We start from the raw sequence: 20,017 nt of genomic DNA, 5'->3' as shown, positions 1-20,017 counted from the left end.
AAATCTCCCCCCCCCCTCTATAACTCGACCTTTTCAAGTTTAACTGATTTGCCTATATATTCGTTTTGAAAACAGTTTTTTTGATTTTATCGGAGTAAAGACGCTTGCTTAGGCTAATATATAACTGCGGTCGAGAAACCTTTATACAACATAATATTGTGTTTGCTCAGCACAGTTTTTTTGTCGAACAACCTGATGATTTATCGTATAGTTTTCAAAATCAATATCTGCACGATGCTACAATGCTATACGTAACCGCCCCAGTGACCCACACAATTCCTGCATGTCACCGGACAGTTTTTTATGATATTGTTTTTCAATCGACGAACACAATTGCCTCGGTTCAGTTGTACACACATCCGTTGCAACCATGACTGTGTCGCATAGTAGTAGTATCCAACTATTATATTTTGTTATTAATTGCCGTGTTTTACTGAACACGGCGCGTCGTGACTGGCGATCGGCCGCTACCGCGGATGAAATGTTTTTCATGTTCGTTATTTAAATTTCAAATATGATTTTCGATTTACATAATATATATTTTGCATCGTGTAAATCGGTACAAGCCGCACACGCACAATGTATACATATATATATACGTTTCAATTATACACGCATTCCCCGTGTAATTTATGCGCGAATATCCCATGGGGTGTTTAAAGAATTTTTCACCTTTCCCGACCCGTTATCTTTTATGCGTGTAAAATAATATATTATATTAAAATGCGATAACCCGCACGAATAATATTAATAAATCGTTAAAGGTGAATTAAATAGTAATAAATCACGACGGGACGGTTATATATACCTATATTACATTATAATATACACACACTTAGTTATATTGTAAATGAATATGTATATGGTATGTTCGAAAAGGGGCATATTGCACTTGTCTTCGTGATTAAAAAAATGGTCTCACCGCACACATGATTGACACGCACGTGTTAACCACCGGTAAAGAAAGAACACGAAACGTCATCGGCTCGTGAAACAAAAACTGCATCGTACCAGCTGCAGCTGTTGTAATATTCTATATTGTTATGCAGAGCAATGCACCCGAGTAATTTATTCGAGTCTCGGGTTTTCTGGGGCTACTAGATTTTTAAGGGGTGTTGTTGTAACACCGTCGAAACCCGGTAGTCTAATCTAACACCGCAAAAAGAAATTCTAGCAAACTTTTGGGCGTTTACAATCGTTAATATTGGTTAATAGTAGGGTGTTAAGTAGTTCAGGAAAAACTAATTTGAAATCTGTGTACCTACGTACCATATTTATCAGAGTACAGGATATTCCATATGAAAATTATTTTATAATGAATGTAATAATGGATGAAATTAAGCATGTATTAATTTAAATAAATGTCGACATACCTGTTTTTTAATAACCAATACAAATTTATTGTAAAATTATCCTTGTCGATAACTATTATTAATAAACTGATGACAAAAACAAGCTAACCGAAAATAAATACCAAGTTACAATCATACGCAATTTGTAAAATCAAGAATTATAAAATGTCGGGTTGACCAGGGAGATCGGTATTTATTTGGGGTTTGGTTCGGGTGTTATAGACTATTTAAAGGTTTAAAGTTATAGGTCTACTCGGATACAAGTCCGCGGTATGTTATGTACAAGATATACTCGGCTTATTTAAACATTGATATTATGTAGAGCCAACGATATAGGAGCCGACCACTGGCAAGCAGGAAATAAAATCGTTTATCGAAACGTCTATACGATAAGAGTAATGAGAAAAGATTTTGAAAATTCCTATCGTCAGATTAATAATCGAATCGTATTAATATTGTGTAATCGGACGAACAGCAACTCCAAAGTCCCCGTCCAACCGCTGCACCGCTCGTCCATGATGCGTATTATGACTTGTTATAATAACTTATTAAAATAAACCTCCAGTACCTGTATTTCTACCTAATTAAATAATTACCGCACGCATACACTGTGCACGTGCAGCACGACGACGACCGTGTAGGTGCCTCGTCCGACCGGTGTACCGCTGGTATACGGCGTATACCGCACGGTGATGTGGCCTACGCATTTCCGGTGCAGTTTGGCGGAAAAAACTCGACCGGTGTAAGCGCACTCGGCGGCAAGTGCACGTATAATATCATTACCATTATTACAATATTATATTCGACGAGGTCACCGCCGCCGAAGATGTTTTTATCGCAGCTGTATAATAATACAGTATAATATAAATAATGCATTATTTTCACTGATTTTAGACAAAAATTTATACAACATTGTATGTATGGACTATGTAGGCATAATATATACTCGTAGTATAGAATATATTATAATGATTATCAAATAACTGACGTAATTAAAACAATACTATGGTATTACCTCACAGTATGGCGTGCAAAAAGACTACCGACTACGCGCGCTTATATGGTTGAAACTTTTAAACGAGTATCTACCCAAGATAATTGTTATGAAATGTTGGACGGTTTACCTACCTAGTATAATATATATATTTTAGAGGGTGTGATGAATGGGGTGTGAGGGGCTGTTGTGCAGTTACGCATATTAATTAGCCGTGCAGCTAATTACAGCCGTATCAGCTGATCTCTAAGGGGACGCACGTTTTTTGACTGCAGTCATCGCGGTCACAGGTTGTGCCTCTACTGTTTCTTTTCAAAGTCGAGTATACTGATTGTGCGTGTACACATTACATATGCGTACAACAGTGTGTAATATTACAGTTATTATGGATTATTTCTCCATCGGAAGCGTATCGGTTTTCGCTTTTTTTTCCCCCCTCTCGCCGACCACTATACCCCCCCCCCCACCCTTTCACTGACAGTCGCGGGATCGACCGAGGCATAGATCGTGTGGATGCCGCCCCGCACGACAGTTTCCGCCGTCGGATGATCGACACGCCGCGACGGTGCGCGACGTGTGTGCGCAGTTTGCGCGATCGGCGCGTGATGTTGACGAAGGAGTTAGAAAGCTTTCGGTTCTCTCCATTCCTCCTATCTTCCCTCACACATAATATTATGGACGTACGACGTGTACAAATTCGATCCCTAAACGCGATATTATACCTATGCGCGTCTCGCTGCAGCAGCGTGTGAAAGCCATCGATAACGCCGTCCGAGTGTATGTAAACTGTAGATATCTGGCCGGTATACCTGCTGGTACTGTAATATGTATACCATCGATACGTGCCGAGTGTGTATACCGTACAGTATACGTATGCGCACAATAATAATATGTAAAACGAACGTGATCGCGTCAAACTATAATAATATACAACCAAATATATACGTACGAGCATATGATAATAATAATAATAATAATAATAATAACAATACTAGTAATAATATTATATGTGTGTAAACATAGACGCGTTGCCGTGTTCGCGGTCTCCCGACAGCTGCGGCGATTGCGATTTCTCTCCCGATTGAAATTCAAATTTTTCGCACATTTTTCCGCCGCGTGTCCCGGCGGTCACACGAGCACATTTCCGTTTCGCACGTCCGTCAGATTGCACGAGTCGTCCGGCTGCACGCACTCCTCGACGTAACGTATATAATATCGTAATGATATATTATAAATACGGTAATACATTATTATATTACGTTATCGTGTCATGTGTTGTATTTATATTATTCACGCCGCGCGTTGCCCGGCCACCGCCGGTCGTCCGAGTATCGTTACATAATAATCGTTATTATAATTTTTTCACGAATTTAATAATAATGATAAAAATAATTTGTATTATTCAACGCGCCTATGTAATTTACGCGCGCGCAGCCGGCTACCGGTCAGCGCCGATTGTTTCGGCCGAGGGCACGCACCCACAGCAGCTGAAGCAGCACTCCCACGCCCACGGTCCTAATCGTGCATAATGTTCAATAATTGAATTAACCCACAGGATTATGTACGCGGTATGTGGTTGACTCGAGCCGCGTGTTTTTGTGTGTGCGTGTGTGTGTGTGTGTGTGTGTGTGTGTGTACCGTTACCGGGCCCGGTGTGCGCCGTGCTGATGTTGTTATTATACGATGTTTGATTATTATATATTTGTTTTGATGTGCACCTGGGAAAATTTTTATGAAAATCGGACAGCGACGGCAGAGACCGGTCGGGAGGAACCGGCACGAGTTCAAACGGTGCATTAGAAAACCGGTATGTGCGGTATGAGTAAAAAAAAAAAAAGGGTTGACTTGTGAAAACGGTTTACCGCGGAGTCAGTCGTAGTTGTACCGATGATCTGCCGTTTCCCATTATTATTATACACGTTATACACGTCTGTATGTATATATGGATTACGAATTCTCGATCCCCAGAACGATATCGTCGGGGAAATATTATGTCTCGACCTCCGAAAATTTTTGGCTTATAGCGAATTTCACGTACAATTAAACGAGACGAGAGCTGTACCACGTAGTGAAACCCGTTCCGAATCCAATTGATCTACATTTAAGGAGATCCAATGTCAATAAACCATGGCTGGCACACACACACACACACACACACACACACACACACACACACACACACACACGCACACACACACGCACACGCACACACACAATAGTAATCTGTAATTTAAAAAACACGGATAACGGTACGCCGCCGCTGCGGTGGTGGTCGTCGTCCGGCGTGTGTGTGTGTGTGCGCGCGCGCCGGCCGCATGCGCTTATTCGATCATTTAATGACGTAAACAGTTACGCGGAATAAAAATATGACTCAAAGTATAGGTATGAATGAACGCACATTACAATACGCGAACGAACGAACCGGACAACGGCCGAGTATATCGCAATAATACGGAGACGTGTCCGACGTTGATAACACGGCGTACAACATTTTAGCTGTATATATATATAAGCTCGCGGTGATAACAGCGTATGATAAATCCATAGATAATAAAGATATGGATAGGCCACGCCTATGTTAAATACATTTGAGGCCGCGTTCCCGGAGGGGAAGGCAATTGAGGCTCCTTTATATTGATAGTCGATACTCAATATAGGTATACTTTATTTGGCCTCAATTGTTCCCCTCGAAGACCGCTGATAAGACCAATATGTCCTATCCATATCTTTATTATCTATGGATAAATCGACGTATTCGAGTTCGAGATAAGCTTCGTTATGGGCACACCGTCCGTTACGGTTCGCCAGACGCACAGACACGCCACACGTACGTCTTTTGAAGTCGCATAATAACGAGTGTTCAAAGCTCCGATCAAGGTTAGAATCGGCAATGTCGAGGGCGTACATAATGTTATGTGTATCGACAGTTATGCGTTTGTTTGGTCTCAGCGATTTCGTGAAAACGTGCCGATTGAATTTTACCCATCGCCGTTTCACGTCACGTTACAAATAAATACAAACACAAAATCGAGTGCCCTTTACTGTGCCGTGTATATATTACTATAATATTATGTACAAATAACGAATAATAATATTATGTGTGTGTACAATGTATAGGTATAACCTTATGGTAATTATACATGCTTAATACTTATATGGAACCGTAAACCATTATTGTTGCACAATAATACAATATACTACTATAATACAGTATTGATCTAATCGAAATCGCATCGACGTCGGTCTCAAAAATTGAACACACACGCACTCACATTCCTATACATTATTATAACGCTCGTGTGACCGTTTATTTTTCAAAAAGAAAACGCTTGTTTACTGACATGAACACTGTAGGTAACGGCCAAACCGTGGGATCCTTATTTGTGCATGTACTGCATGCTTTTCAATAATCATAGCAAAACATAATTTCTCATATTTATTAGTTGTACAGTTCTGACTGTAATGAATAAAATCCAATCTCTCGATCCCGACCCTTTCTCAAATTTACGTCACTGCAGTATGTATCACTCACACATACCAAGATTGTCATTTAACACAAGCACTCGTTATTATTAATTCAAAAACTATTATTATTATATTTTTTCCTCCATATCTTAGAGTCGTTCTAAAACAACATGTTTGAAAAAAATTATATCCCTTGTTGTTTTTTATCGTTATCAAGAACAGATACAAACTTTTTTTAATGACGACATATATTTGAAATTCCATACTCCAAAGTACATATATATTTTTCAGCATATTATATAACAATTAAAGTTCAGATGAATAGTTAATTAGTTGCAATATATTATAAGTTATAAATATTTTAATACTTTAGTACTCTTTAACAATTTGTATGCATTGTACAATTTGCATGTAATCTTTATACGTATTAAATTGATCCGATAAATAGTTTGCTTCGGGATAAGAATTAATCAATACAAATGTAAGGAAATAAAAAAAACAACGATGACGATAGTAAAATTAAAAATATAATTCTTATTCATATGTTATAATGTAACGACTTGCAATCGCGTAAAAGATATTTTAATTAACATTAATAGTTTTTTTTTTTTTTTATAAATAATGGGTGTTCTTCGCCAATAGTATACGAGTGCACGTGCAGGAGCTACAAGTGGCCCCAAGTTTGTTGCTAGTCGATGGAAGTTATAATACATTTGTACACATACATGTATAGTAAGACAGTAAAGAGTGAGAGAAGAATCGAGGGAGAGAGTGATGGACGGAGACACAGACAGAGATAGAGACGGATGAACATTATAAAATCGATATGCGGCTCTAACGTGTGCCTGTGTCAGAATAATTCCATCGCGGAAAACGGTCCTTCGCCCGGCGCGCAATGTCGTTATGTATCGACGTTAGGTTATTGCGCCTCGTTTTATTGATGTAATAAATCGTATCCGACTATATAGATGAGCGTCTGCAGTGCGGTAAGTGCCCAACTCTTTCGTGCCGATGCACACCATACCACACCATATTTATGTTATCATATATAATATATTACATTTTTATAATGCCGGTCGATCATCGCACACTGCCCTCGAGAGAGCCGTCCACGACCGACAGCTAAAAATACGCGTGCGTACGCTGCAATATATAATAATATTGTTATTCTCATTATAAATGTGCATATCATATTATGCTGATATGGACACGTCGAAATCGATGACCAGTGGCGATTCGGATTTCGGACATAAAATGGGTGACTGTGTCGAATAAAGTATACATAAAAATTCGTATTATATAATAATAATATATTATAATGTATATACCTACCTGCAAGGATTCACTTGCCAGCTGTTCTATACATTAATTTATTTTATCATAATAAATTTGAACTCTCAGTTGGTCATACATATCTAATATTATTTTAATATCCATTTCCATTAGGTATATGAATAGTTGTTATTATTACCCCAATTTAGGTAACAAGCATTAATATTATATATTTATCAATGTCGAGGTTAAATCTACGTATAAACAAAAATTGGGACTTCTTTAACACTAATGGGCTCGTGATCTCCGCCCACACCGCGGTCATCGCTTCACGGTGGTCGAACATAATATAATATTATATCGTAATAAATCATTGGTACTTTTTTGCGGTTTTCCGACGTCGCTATACACAATATCGTATTATAATGTATGAACGTTTTCGCGTTCGATTATGATATGTAATTATCGTCGATCGGCGAAATTATTCGAGCAATAAAAAACAAAAGCGGCGAGTCCGCAGCACGCCGACAGACAGCTGATAACCTATAACCGTCCTAACCTAACCGGTATACAGTCGATCGCGCCAATGATAACGATGCGAAAATCCTTATCATTTATGGTCATCTCGCACAGACCCGCAGTCGGGGTCCAGAACCCTGCAGGACGATGGTTTTCGGTCACCCTCGTCGTCGAGGCGATAATGATGATGACGATGATGATAATAATATAATAACCAAATATGTTTTTCGCTGGCGCCGTCTGGTCGCTCATATACACGCACAACACAGTGGATATCTACCTTGAGACCTGCAGATCGGACTTATTATTATTATTATTTTAAAATAATATAAACAAAAATAAATAATATATAATTATATGTACCTATAAAATATAAATGTAGTATAAAGTGTTTCCCAATGGCCTATGTCGTCGCGGATATTTTTATTAATAATAATAATGAAAAAAAAAATTGTATTAAGAATTTCGAGAATGATCTTACACGATTTAAGTTGCAGGAATACAACGCGTACCGGTGGTGTACCTATGACAGATGTCCATTTTGATTTTAATTCGTAAAATGTATAACGATTTTATTTTTATGTCTTTTGGTAGGATTAGGTATACTCGTTGGGTGATTTCGTGTCTTAGTCCTTAGAATATTGACTTATTATATTTTTATAATATTATTCGTTGTCATTATATTATATTACGATCCACACAGCTAGGTTAGTAAAATCTCGTGTCATATATATATAAATACATTTAAAATCTTAAATAACAGCTTACTGCAAAGTTGTAATTTTTCAAGACGTCTTTTAATGGGATTTGCTTTAATATATACTATTTAAAAATATGCGTTGATACGAGAGTTCCATTTTGAAAATCTTTACTCGTTGATTACGTATAAATTATTATAACATACGTTAATATATTATTATTATGTTCGAACGACTAAAAACTGCAGTAAAAACGTCCCGTAAACATTATCGTCGACCAGACTCTTTATTGTTGATAAAGTGTAATCGTTTTTCGAATGCTGTGGTATGCGTCGGATTTCGAATAATTGACGACGATTAATGGTACATCGCGAAGCTGTACACAGACACTGCATAGCCCCTCCGCCTCCGCCGCATGTCGTAACCCTTTTGGTTTTATTAAATTTAAACTGTTTCCTTCCTCGGCACCGGACAGCGCACGTGGCATTTTATAATCGCACGATAACACATTACAGCGACCTTTAATCCCCTCCGAACTTCTCTGATTGAAGGCATATATATTGTATATACGCACATATTATCTCGTATAATAATATATTATCTTCGTTATACAGGACGGTTCACCAAGCACTGCCTGAATTTTAATAACAAACCTTAGGAATGGATTTACGAAAGTATAATAAAATAGATACTTTTATAGAGTTGGCGGACCTGCAATAATAATTGATAATTAGGTACTAACATTTTTAAGGCACCATATGGCCCCCATATCTTCTGCACGCAAGTACATAATGGGCCTTTATTATCCTTGATGAACAAAATTAAATAACTTAAAAACTAGGAACTCGTTCAAATTTTGATTTTGACACGTCAACATTTTCCACGAAATTATCCTCTAAATAATTTAGAGTCGAAAAAACGTTTCTCATATGAAAAATAAAATTTTGTATCGATCCCCTGCACACTATTTACGTAGAACGGAATTATTCTCCAAAAATTTGAAAATACGGTCTTCAATTAAGATAAATATTTAAAAACCTCGAAAACCAGATTTTGGAAAACTACGTTTTTGAAGAAAAAAAGGGCCAGCATGATTGGCGAATTGTCTCGCGTATACCTTCATATGCCTAGGTACCTATACCTAATAATTAATACATATTCTTTTATTCGCGCATAATATCATCATACCGACGTGGTTTTTATTCGCGCTCGTGCAAATTTCTTCCGTTTTTGTTACGCTCGTACCTCCTCATATATACAATACACCATACATTTTATTGAAATAACGCTGTACACACATGTGCTGTATAACCCGGACATATTATACACGCGTATGCAAATCCGAATTGTACACGGTGGGCACGTCGACGCCGCGTTCGCATAACCCAAACAACGTGTTTTTTTTTTTACGATTCTACTTTGCCGCCGTTGCGCTATTAATATTATTATTATTATTATTATTATTGTTGTTGTCGTCGTGCGATACGGTCAGGACGCGCCAGGCGCATAATACGCCTTCCACAGATACGCGCAGGGTGCGGCGGCGGCGGAAAACCGACGAGTACGATAATAAGTATTAATAACAATAAAGCGGCGGCGTGTACTCGTCCGGTACGAAATACAATTTTCGTTTGGCATTTTTTCTCTCGAAAAACCCTCCGCTGTTTTCGCGTCGTAAATTCCGCATCACTTGGCATCGACTATAAATTATAATAAACGTCTCTCTCTCCCTCCCAACACGGTTATATATATATATATATATATATATTGTACACAATCTGCCCTGTGCAGTGCATGGTGGTGGCGGCGTACTCGCTTTGTTTTAGACTGTCGAACGAATTAATAACTGCGTATGTATCATAATATATTGTTATTATTATTATTATTATTATTATACTGTTTTCGGTTTTCCGGCGACTTTAATTCGTGTTGCCGGGAAGCCCCTAGCCGCGCCGCCGTCCGTGGTCGTTGAACTGTTAAATTGGTCGATTGTTATTGCTTCCTGGGGTGGTGCGCGGCGTCTGTGTGCATTTTTTTTTTATTTTTGTTTTACTTCTACCCGCGCCGACCAAATAGTCATGTATTTATTATTATATTGTGGTCCGAAATATATTATATATAGGCCGCCGAGCTACCGGGGACTCGCAAGTCGACCATGAACGCTGCAGCAATAGTATAACATATATATATATATACATATATTATATAGGTGCCTGTCGGATTGTTGTTTTGGCCGGAAAACATCGCGGTCCTCATCGTCTGAGCAAACAGGCACAGATACGGTTCTTCTGGCTTCTCCCCCCCCCCCCCCACCAATGTGTGTGTAATGAGTTTCGACGATTACACTCGTTCAACTATATATTATAATATAGCGTTGTGCAGTGTCGGGAAAATTAATTCCGATAGGATCCCGTGCAAAGTATGGCGGCGTCGGCGGCGTAGTATACGACCGTAATTTTGCTCGACCTACACCGGTTTACATTATATTTGATCGTGTTATATGTACGTACAACCCGCCGAGTACGAAACCGAGTAGGTACATATTATATTTTAATGATTCAATTCAACGACTAACTGTTTTTTTTTTTTTTTTTTTTTTAATCCACGGATCGTGGTTACGCGCCGACGTATTTATGTGTACACATTATATTAATTTATACGCAAGACATGTCCTAGACGTCTTACGGTTAGGACGATCCGTCAGGCTCTGCATCAGTCTGCAGCTTAAAAATAAATTCAGTTTTATTTTTATACGCGTAGGTACGACGAGCATTATATTGTACGCCTCGAACGAGTGACGAACCCCGACCGGAAGAGGCCCAGCAGTAATATATCACAGAGAAATTCGGGGAGCATACACCTGCAGTGGTATAGTGTTGAACTCCGATAATGTTTTTTATTCTTCGAGTCGATTTGAGATTTTTTCCTCGTTTTTTTGAACGATTCGTGTCATTTAACGATCGTGCGTACCTAAGTATAAAAAAACACTCGATTTGGTATAATATTATACTAATGTATGCGATGAAAGGTAAACAGACACGCAATCAAAATAATAAATTATGTAAGCCAAAATTACTTTGGAACGTAAAAAATAATACTATGAATGTTGAAATTTTTACTCGTACGAGTAAAATAAAAACGTGAAAACCTGAGATTTGCTATTAACGACGAATTATCGGCAATCGGCCATAATAATAGTTTTCTTTTTTCGCCAATTTTATAGTCAATAAACGCTCGGCTCGAAAAAAAATACGTTACTTACACCGGAAATGAAAATCACTCCGCGGTATTAGGTACCTCTATTCTGTAGCATTAAAGTGTAAATTATAATAATATTGGTATTATTGTGGTTGTCCGTGTGAGAAGACTTGTACAGCGCTCCTAGATTATAATAATATAGCAGCTGTAAGAGAAGTCTGCAGTGTCATCCGTGGTGGTGGTGCTGGAGGCAGTGTTAGCATATACATGTATAATATAAAATAAGCAACGAGGTCGATGTTTCCGATGCGGAGTATTGTTTTTAAGTATCGTGTGTTTACGTTCACGACCCACATGATGCCACTTCAATGTAAATATTGACCTTTTTCGCGCACGTGTGTCGCACGGGGGTCCGTCGTCGTAGATCGAACTCCAAAGAAAACCTAAAAATAAATCATTTTCACGGGGCACCGCCATTTTGCCTCCGCGTTTCGTGGGGTCGGCCTTATAGTGCGTATTAGCTACCGTATACCGTATTCGCCGCTCGTTGCTACTTAATGTGTATACCGCTGCAGCTGCATCAAAAGTTTACATTATTTCACGACGGTATGAATAGCATATTACATGCGTTATCGTGTTCCACAGTTTCCTGCATGTACAGGATCGCGGTTTCCGGCGACTGATCTTTGTGGAAATTTGAAACTTTTCACCCACGCCCAAATTCATGAGGCAATATAGGTAGGTAATAAACAGTCCAACATAGCTTGCAAAGGCCCAAAGAACTTTAATTAATCTGCATTTTAAATGTATTCCTAGAAATGTAGGTATATGTAGGTTGATAACTCATTTATCCCGCTACAAGCATAGCTTATTGGGGTGAATTAACTATTACAACCATTGTAATTTAATCCATATTGCATGTGATTATAGGTCATATGTATTCGCTTTCAATAAATATATAAAAATAAAATTAGATTATTAATTATACTATAATATGCATTAGTTATGAACACACAATATTAAGATTTAGATTAGGTTAGGGAGATCAGAACACTTCGATGTGTGTACATTAACATTCAATGTAATCGTATGTAATTTTGTATTTTTCTAATTGAGTTTTTTATTTCCGTTGTTGCAGTGTTGCGATGCTTGGGCAGGGTGGCCTCTCAGCCACGGTCGACGTGGCGTGCTAACTCATCTGGTGGCGCCGATCGGTTGCTGCTCAGGCGGCGCACCGCCGTCTGACGCGTACCTGTCGCTGGACGTGGCCAGTGCCGGACTGACGGTGAACTGGGTGGGCGCGGGCGCCCGGCTCCGGAGCCGACTGTCCACCGATACCGCGGCCATGCTGGCCGGTGACCTGCAACAGCTGAGCGCCACGCTCAAACACCTGGTGGCCGTGGTCGACAGGTCGGTCCACAGGGTGCCGCTCGACCGGATACCGTACCCGTGCTACGGATGCCAAGACCGGACGTGCCAGTCGCCGACACGACGTCCGCAGCAGACCTTTGTCGCTGACAACGACGACCGCACAAAGGCCCTACAGCAGCAGCAGCAGCAAAACAACGGCGGCAGCGTGTACGACGACACTGACAACTCTATACCACACATCGACTCCGACCCTGAGGACTCGATGACCCAAGACAGATCCGATCTGGCGGTCGACAACGAAGGTGAGTTTCAGGCCACAATTTTTACTTTTTTTATTTTCGTTTTCCGAAAAGTTTTCGAGTCGTTTGGATCAAAAAAAAAAAAAAAAGAATTCATAATAGGTACGGTACCGAATGAAATTTTTTGAGTTTCCATGTTATAACTAATAATAATATCTAATCTGCGGACGGCTGTTTATTTTCCCCCTTCAAACGTACTATAATATATTTTATTATTTGTATTTTATCACATGTATTTATTTTTGTTGCCCTTAATCCTATAGTATGCTCTAGCTGTATTATCATTATAGGTATTCGATACGAATTATTACTATTATTATTATTTTTTTACTTAGAATACACGCGATGCGTCCGACAATGATTATATGATTTAAAACTGACGATAGCTATTATTAGTGTTGTAGAAAGCAGCTTATGGGCTTTCGGGCTTTCTAGTTCATTGTTTAATAATTTTTCTTTTGTATTTAAGCTGATATGATACAAATGTCGTGAGAGGGCGTAAGGGTAGTTATTTTGTTAAATATTTACCGATATATATCACTACGAATTTTTTGTTTAAAATTATTTATTGTTTTGGACTAAACACGAAAATATATAGATAGGAGTTTTGCTTGGTTTGTTTAGGCGCAGTTATATCCAATAGGTAATCTCTTAGGTGGTTTACTTTTGCCAGGGTTGGGCTTTTTTTCGGACTCCTCCGATAGCAATAATAATAATACGAACTATTCAAACTCTGTTGTCTCCACTCCACTCCGCCGCTAACCACCCGTCTATACGCATAAACGTTATTGTCACGTACTTACCGCTCAGCAGAGATAAGCGGACGAGATCTCAGTCGGTCCATGATATCATCGGCTACATAATATTATCGTGTATAATGTATATTTTGTCATTGTGGGGTTCACGTTACCGTCGCCGAAAGGCATTTCGTTTTTTTTCCCCTACTACATTTGAAATTGTTTAGACAACCAATAATTCCCACCTCGCGTGCGCCGTGGCTGTACACAATACCAGCCTACAAGTGCCGACTATCCGTGTATAGTGCAGCGGTGTATACAAAATAACAATAATTGTAATATTGTCCCTGTCGTGTATTATATCGCGCGTGTGACTAATTACGAGATGGTCGGGGAGACGCGACGACGACGGGGACCATGACGATTGTCACGACGAGTTCTACAACGCACGTCTATTATATAATAATATTATTCGGCTTTGCTGTGTGGAGAAGACGACGACGGTCGTCGACACAGGCCATAGACACAGGTATAGGTATACCTAAACAGCACACGTATCGTGCGTCATACAGGCTTCGATTTTTGTACATAATACGGCGGCCTGGGTTTTTAGACATTTCATAAATACGTTATTGTGCGATACAGCCGGTAGGTACGCATAATATATAATTTATAAACATTATATTAGGGTTATTCGTCAAGCATGTCCAGCGCCATTTTCCTTTAATAATGTAGCTATTCAAAATCTGTGTTTCGGAATTTTTAAATATACTACTTAAAGACCATATTTTCGAATACTTTCAAAAAATTATCTGCTAGATAATTCAAAGTAAGAAAATGGGGTTTTAGTTTGAGTATACCTGTTACAAAAATTCAAAAATCAAATTTCGAATAGCTGCATTGTTAAAGGAAACAAGGGTGGGTGGGTATGATTGGTGAATCACCCTGCACTATGTTATAATACTACAACTTACAAGTGGGGGCTAAGGAGTGGCTGAGAACTCGCGTATGACACATACATTTCAAACGAATTGTCGGCGGCGGTGACCGTGATAGTCGTTTCACTTTTCGTCGAGTATGGAGTTTGTTGTGCACGTGTGTGTTACATGATTTTGTATGGGTCAATCCACTGCTTTATGTACGATAAGACGCTGTTATTACCCCTAACTGCAGTATCCCTATAACCACAATCTATTTTGCCATAAAATCTATGGGTGATATTTGTTTTATTATCATCTTCAAACACATAGGTAACCTAACCTGCATAATGATTACATCGAATAATTTATTCATGCCATCAGATTTCAGTATTCTCTTCTGTTGTTTTCTCGCCATCGACGAGATGAGCTTATATCGTTTGTGACATTTACATGATAGTGTGATACACATCATATAAAATGCGAGCGAATTCACTTTTACTTACGTATTGGCGGCACTCATTGTACACCTATATATAAACGTATGCCGACCATATATAATAATAATATGGTCGTTGGCTTACAGACTACAGTCTAATCGGCAGGGGAAAGTTTTTAAGGTAATTCTCGGCGCATTAGGCATTTTCTCATTTCAAACACTATCATTCCGACATTGAAGTTTTTATACATATACCTGCATATTCTATGTATAAACAACGAAATAGAACAGACTAGAAAAATCCATACCGGGAAATCAATTCCAGTAAATCACACAGAATTATATAGTTGGGACAGACTATCCGGGATTGCCGCATGCTGCAATTTGTGTCGTGTTGTTAGAGGGTTCTATTATTTATGTTATTATTGTACATTTTTTATTATTATGCATTATGGATATTGACCCGTGGCATTGTGCTTCGGGTTTTTTTTCCACGGTTGATTATTTGAAAATTGAAAATATAATAAGTATACTCATAAATTGTTTAGTTTGTGTGTGGTACGATAATGAGATGTGTGCGTGTGTCAAACGGTTATGGTTTCAAAAAGGTTTTGTACATCTAAGCCTCAGACGAGAATACATGTTCGTTATACCATGCAATGATTATATTTTAAATAATGTAAAACCCGTTGTATATACACACTGATGCAGTGCTGTTTCTTCCCACTGCAGTCGCCTGCTCCCACTCGTATTAATCGAACTATCAGTCAGAAAACCAAATATTTTATGAGAATGCGTATGGTATTTCAAAAGTAATGTTTCAATGGAATTTGTTTTAATAAATTCCCTGTCGCATTACTTGTTCCCACGCCAAAAAAAAATGATTCTATCAAATAATATAATTCTGTCATCTAAATTAATTTATTGTGAATTATCTAATTTACTATATTCGACCAACAAGTGTGTGTGTTAGCATTTCATAATTTTTATTTATAAAAAAAAAATTAAAACATTTGTCCTTGATAACGTAATATTTACTATGAAATGTTTGACGATTAAATTGGCTAATTATGCCAACGACAGTGCAGCAGTTGAGTGTGCACAAGTACACGACGAATAATTAGTTTATAATTCGTATAATAAACACACAATAATAATCTAAAATATGCACAACATTATTATACCATATTATATCGTATCATACACACACATAATATTCACATTTCACACTATAGAGCTGTTGCCTCGAGTAACTTGACCTCATTAATATGGTTTTAACTCAGTCATAAGACGATACACACACACACATTGACATATGTATATCATAACAGTATAATTTTCCAGAGCTTTTAATATATTTGGTTCTTTTGTTCAGAGGATCCGTCGTAATAATAATAAATAATAATATCGCTGCAGCTGCAGTAGGTACTCGTCCGCACACTGCAGTCGTTGTCGTCAGTCATCGTTTGCGCTCGTTAAGCAAAAACAAAAAACTATCTAAGCACGCACAAGTTTCGTTTACGTTTTTTATTTTTATTTTTTTTTTAACGTGTTCTGTGACGGGGTACCCTCATGTCGTCGTGTCATAAAAGATGAGACGAAGTGGAGTATATTATATGATATGAGTAGTGTGTAACGGTTGATGTGCGTGGAAAACGGCTGTGGCATGGCGGCGGCGGCGGCGATGACGATAATAATAATAATAATAATAATAATAATAATAATAAATGCGCCTAAAACAGCATGTTAATGAGCATAAGGGGACTTGATTGTTATTCCGGTTCGAAATTAATACGACTATCGTATAGTTTTGGTCGTAAAGCCGAAGAAAGGAAACCGCTGCACGACGACGACTGCGGAGTTGTGGCCGCCGCCGTCGCTGTCTTGTATATATGTATTATGCATATGACATATTATTATTATGTGTATTGTGTATAGTATTTTGTACGTGTTTTATTTTACTCGTATCGCGACCGACCGGAAAACAGCCGGCAAAACAAGTTCATTGACTATATAATGCGCGTGCGGCCAAGTTCACGTATTATAGACGTAGTCGTCGCCACCGTCGTCGACCTATCTGTCATGGCGCGAGCGGTTCGCCCGTTAATAAAAAATATATGGAAATCTTCGGCTGTATGGCCTGTAGCGCAGTAGTGCGGGCTCGTGTGTGGCTAGTCGATGATGTATTGTATATTAGGTAATAATATATGTGGATATAAATATTATACCGCGATCGACTCTAATGCAGAGTCGCCGCCACCATTGATCAATGACTTCAAACCATTCAAATGTCGAGACGAAAAGCATTATGTTACAATACAAATAGTTTCGGGGTTAGGTGAATAGAGTTTTCGATTTCAAGTGAGAGAGGAGGACGAATTAAAAAAAAATTTTGTAGGTATTTTACTTAGCTAAAACTGTTATTCACGTGATAAATTATATTATTTATAATTCGGGTACGTAAAATTAAAAGCCCGTGTCGCAGTAGAAACAACAAACAATAGTAATAAATAATATTGATTTTATATTTTACGTATAATTATACTGATTCATTATTTTTTAATGGGGCTTTATCGTATATTATACATATATACGTATAAACCATTTTAAACCTATCCATCCGATAACTCGTTAAAGATACGATCGAATTTGGTATGTATACATATACCGTTGTACTTATATTATATTATATTCTGCATTGTTTTATATCTATGAACAATATTATCTGACTTTCAACCCTGCCCTTAAGATGGTATTCTGCTGATTCCAAGACAAAACTGCTTTACGCGACAGGCTTTCGATTAGAAAAGCAATAGTTTTGAAAAGTCAACCTATACCAGAGTTCTGTGTTATGGCATTATCTTCTATATTACGACGTTCTTCACATACCGATACGGCGATACCGTATAGTATTTAATATTATTGTTATGTGTGATACAGTTATGATTTTCGAAGTGCCTATTTCTTGTTTGTTAACAACACAATATTATATTATACAGAGAAGACGCTTGTCGTAGTGTTTCCTGCAGAGTATAATATATAGTCGTGTCTGGAAACGGTCTGTTGTGTTCTCGACGACGAGCAAATAGTTTTCCTTTAAAAACAGTTTATTATTATTATTGTTATTTTTCTTACCGAGTCGGAAAGCCGCAGTCAGCCGTGTGATGTAAAACAAAATGTCTCCATAGTATTCAAATCACACGGTCTTTCGAAAAATACTGTCCAAAGCGGTTGTCATCCAATATAATTATCATAGTGTCTTGGATTATATATATATATATTAAAATAATATATGCTTTCACGAATATCCCATTAGATTATTTTAATTGAAATTGAGTTGTTTTTTTTTACCCCGGTTTGAAAGCGAATATTATAGATATTGAAAATAACGAGGAGAAGACGTTTGGACCAATCGATAAAAATGCACTGATAAAATCGTATATAGTAGTCCGTTTGGATATTATATATAATATGTATAACGATCGGTTTTAACCTATAGTTAAAATATGTATAGCCCGCCTCGATCGGCGCAAAACACGCACACTGGCCGTAATAATAATACGCGCCATTCCGCTAAGATTAACATTTTCTCTTTGCCGCCAAATAATCAAAATATTTTTTTCCCTTTTGCACCAAAAACGATGACGCGGAGTAAATGTAAATGTATTTGTTTAGTAAAAGTACATACATATAATATATATTATATCGTGCATAACGACCAACAATATTATACACGCGCAAAGAGTTTTAGATGGCAATAATTGTTTTAGGGTCAATGAACAGCATTTGTGTTTAAACACGTGGTCAGAAACAATTCCAATAATAAGGCTGTACACATTTTAAAAAACAATGACGGTCCATGTTTCATGTACATTATATTTTAGTTAGTTTATTAAGTGAAACGCGTGGGTCTAAATATTGGTCAGTATTAATTATTATCGGATTTAACATCTAAATACTGTTTCTATCTGAAATAATGAAAGGTAAAATAACACAACACAACAGATTTGCCTGTATATTATTGTATATTACATATTATACTGTTCAATTAATTTTAACTGTCTCGGATATCAAATATCACTTTTTTTTCTCTCAGACAAGTTAGTATAAGTCGAAACAAATAAAACTGAACATTCTAATTCCTATAAAAAAATAATAATTTGGTTTCCAAAAACAGCGCTCTACATGGCATGCAGACGAGACACAACTAAAATATGACGTGTGCGGCTGGTGAAAATCCTTTCCTTGCGATGTCTGAGTTTCGATGCCATGATATTTAATGAAACGTATTAAAAAGAGAACATACACACACACACACACACACACACACACACACACACACACACACACACACACACACATACACACACATACAATCACACATTGAATAAGATAAGTGCTTTTTTCACGCGATTTCACGCGAACAAATTAGTTACTAAAATATTCGATTAACAACACTATTATAGTAATATGTATAAAAAAAAACACACGTCTATGAGAGGGATGGGATTAAAAGTGGTAATTAAACTCATAAGATAATATAATGATGTTGTGTTGTGAGCTTTTTGAAACTGCATTATAATAATATTACTTTTAAAGGTATAATATTATTGTAAAAAATATGTTTTTTATTTAATAAGAGTTTGTTTTTAATGTGTCGAGGTTTTAGTTTTTTTTTTTTTTTCCGTTTGAACCGACAGCAGAGGAGGATCTGTGTGAACACTACTACTCCTCAATGGTCGTGGTTTTAGTTATT

General features: G+C 37.6%; 1 protein-coding gene across 3 annotated transcripts in view; it reads left to right on the top strand.

Annotated features, from left to right (window-relative positions):
• The window catches only part of LOC111027839 (puratrophin-1-like), a 172,268-nt gene that overhangs the window by 82,328 nt on the left and 69,923 nt on the right, over positions 1–20,017 (top strand). For all 3 annotated transcript variants that reach the window (XR_002603853.1, XM_022306293.1, XM_022306294.1), the window contains one exon: positions 12,637–13,171. Coding sequence is in view for 2 of the 3 variants with exons in the window: in XM_022306293.1 (XP_022161985.1) it covers positions 12,637–13,171 (535 nt within the window). In the remaining variant the exon portion in view is untranslated. The remainder of the gene's footprint in view (positions 1–12,636; positions 13,172–20,017) is intronic.

This window comes from Myzus persicae, unplaced genomic scaffold (genome assembly GCF_001856785.1).
Source record: "Myzus persicae strain clone G006 unplaced genomic scaffold, MPER_G0061.0, whole genome shotgun sequence".
NCBI lineage: Eukaryota > Metazoa > Arthropoda > Insecta > Hemiptera > Aphididae > Myzus > Myzus persicae.
This window is presented reverse-complemented; position numbering and strand designations above follow the sequence as displayed.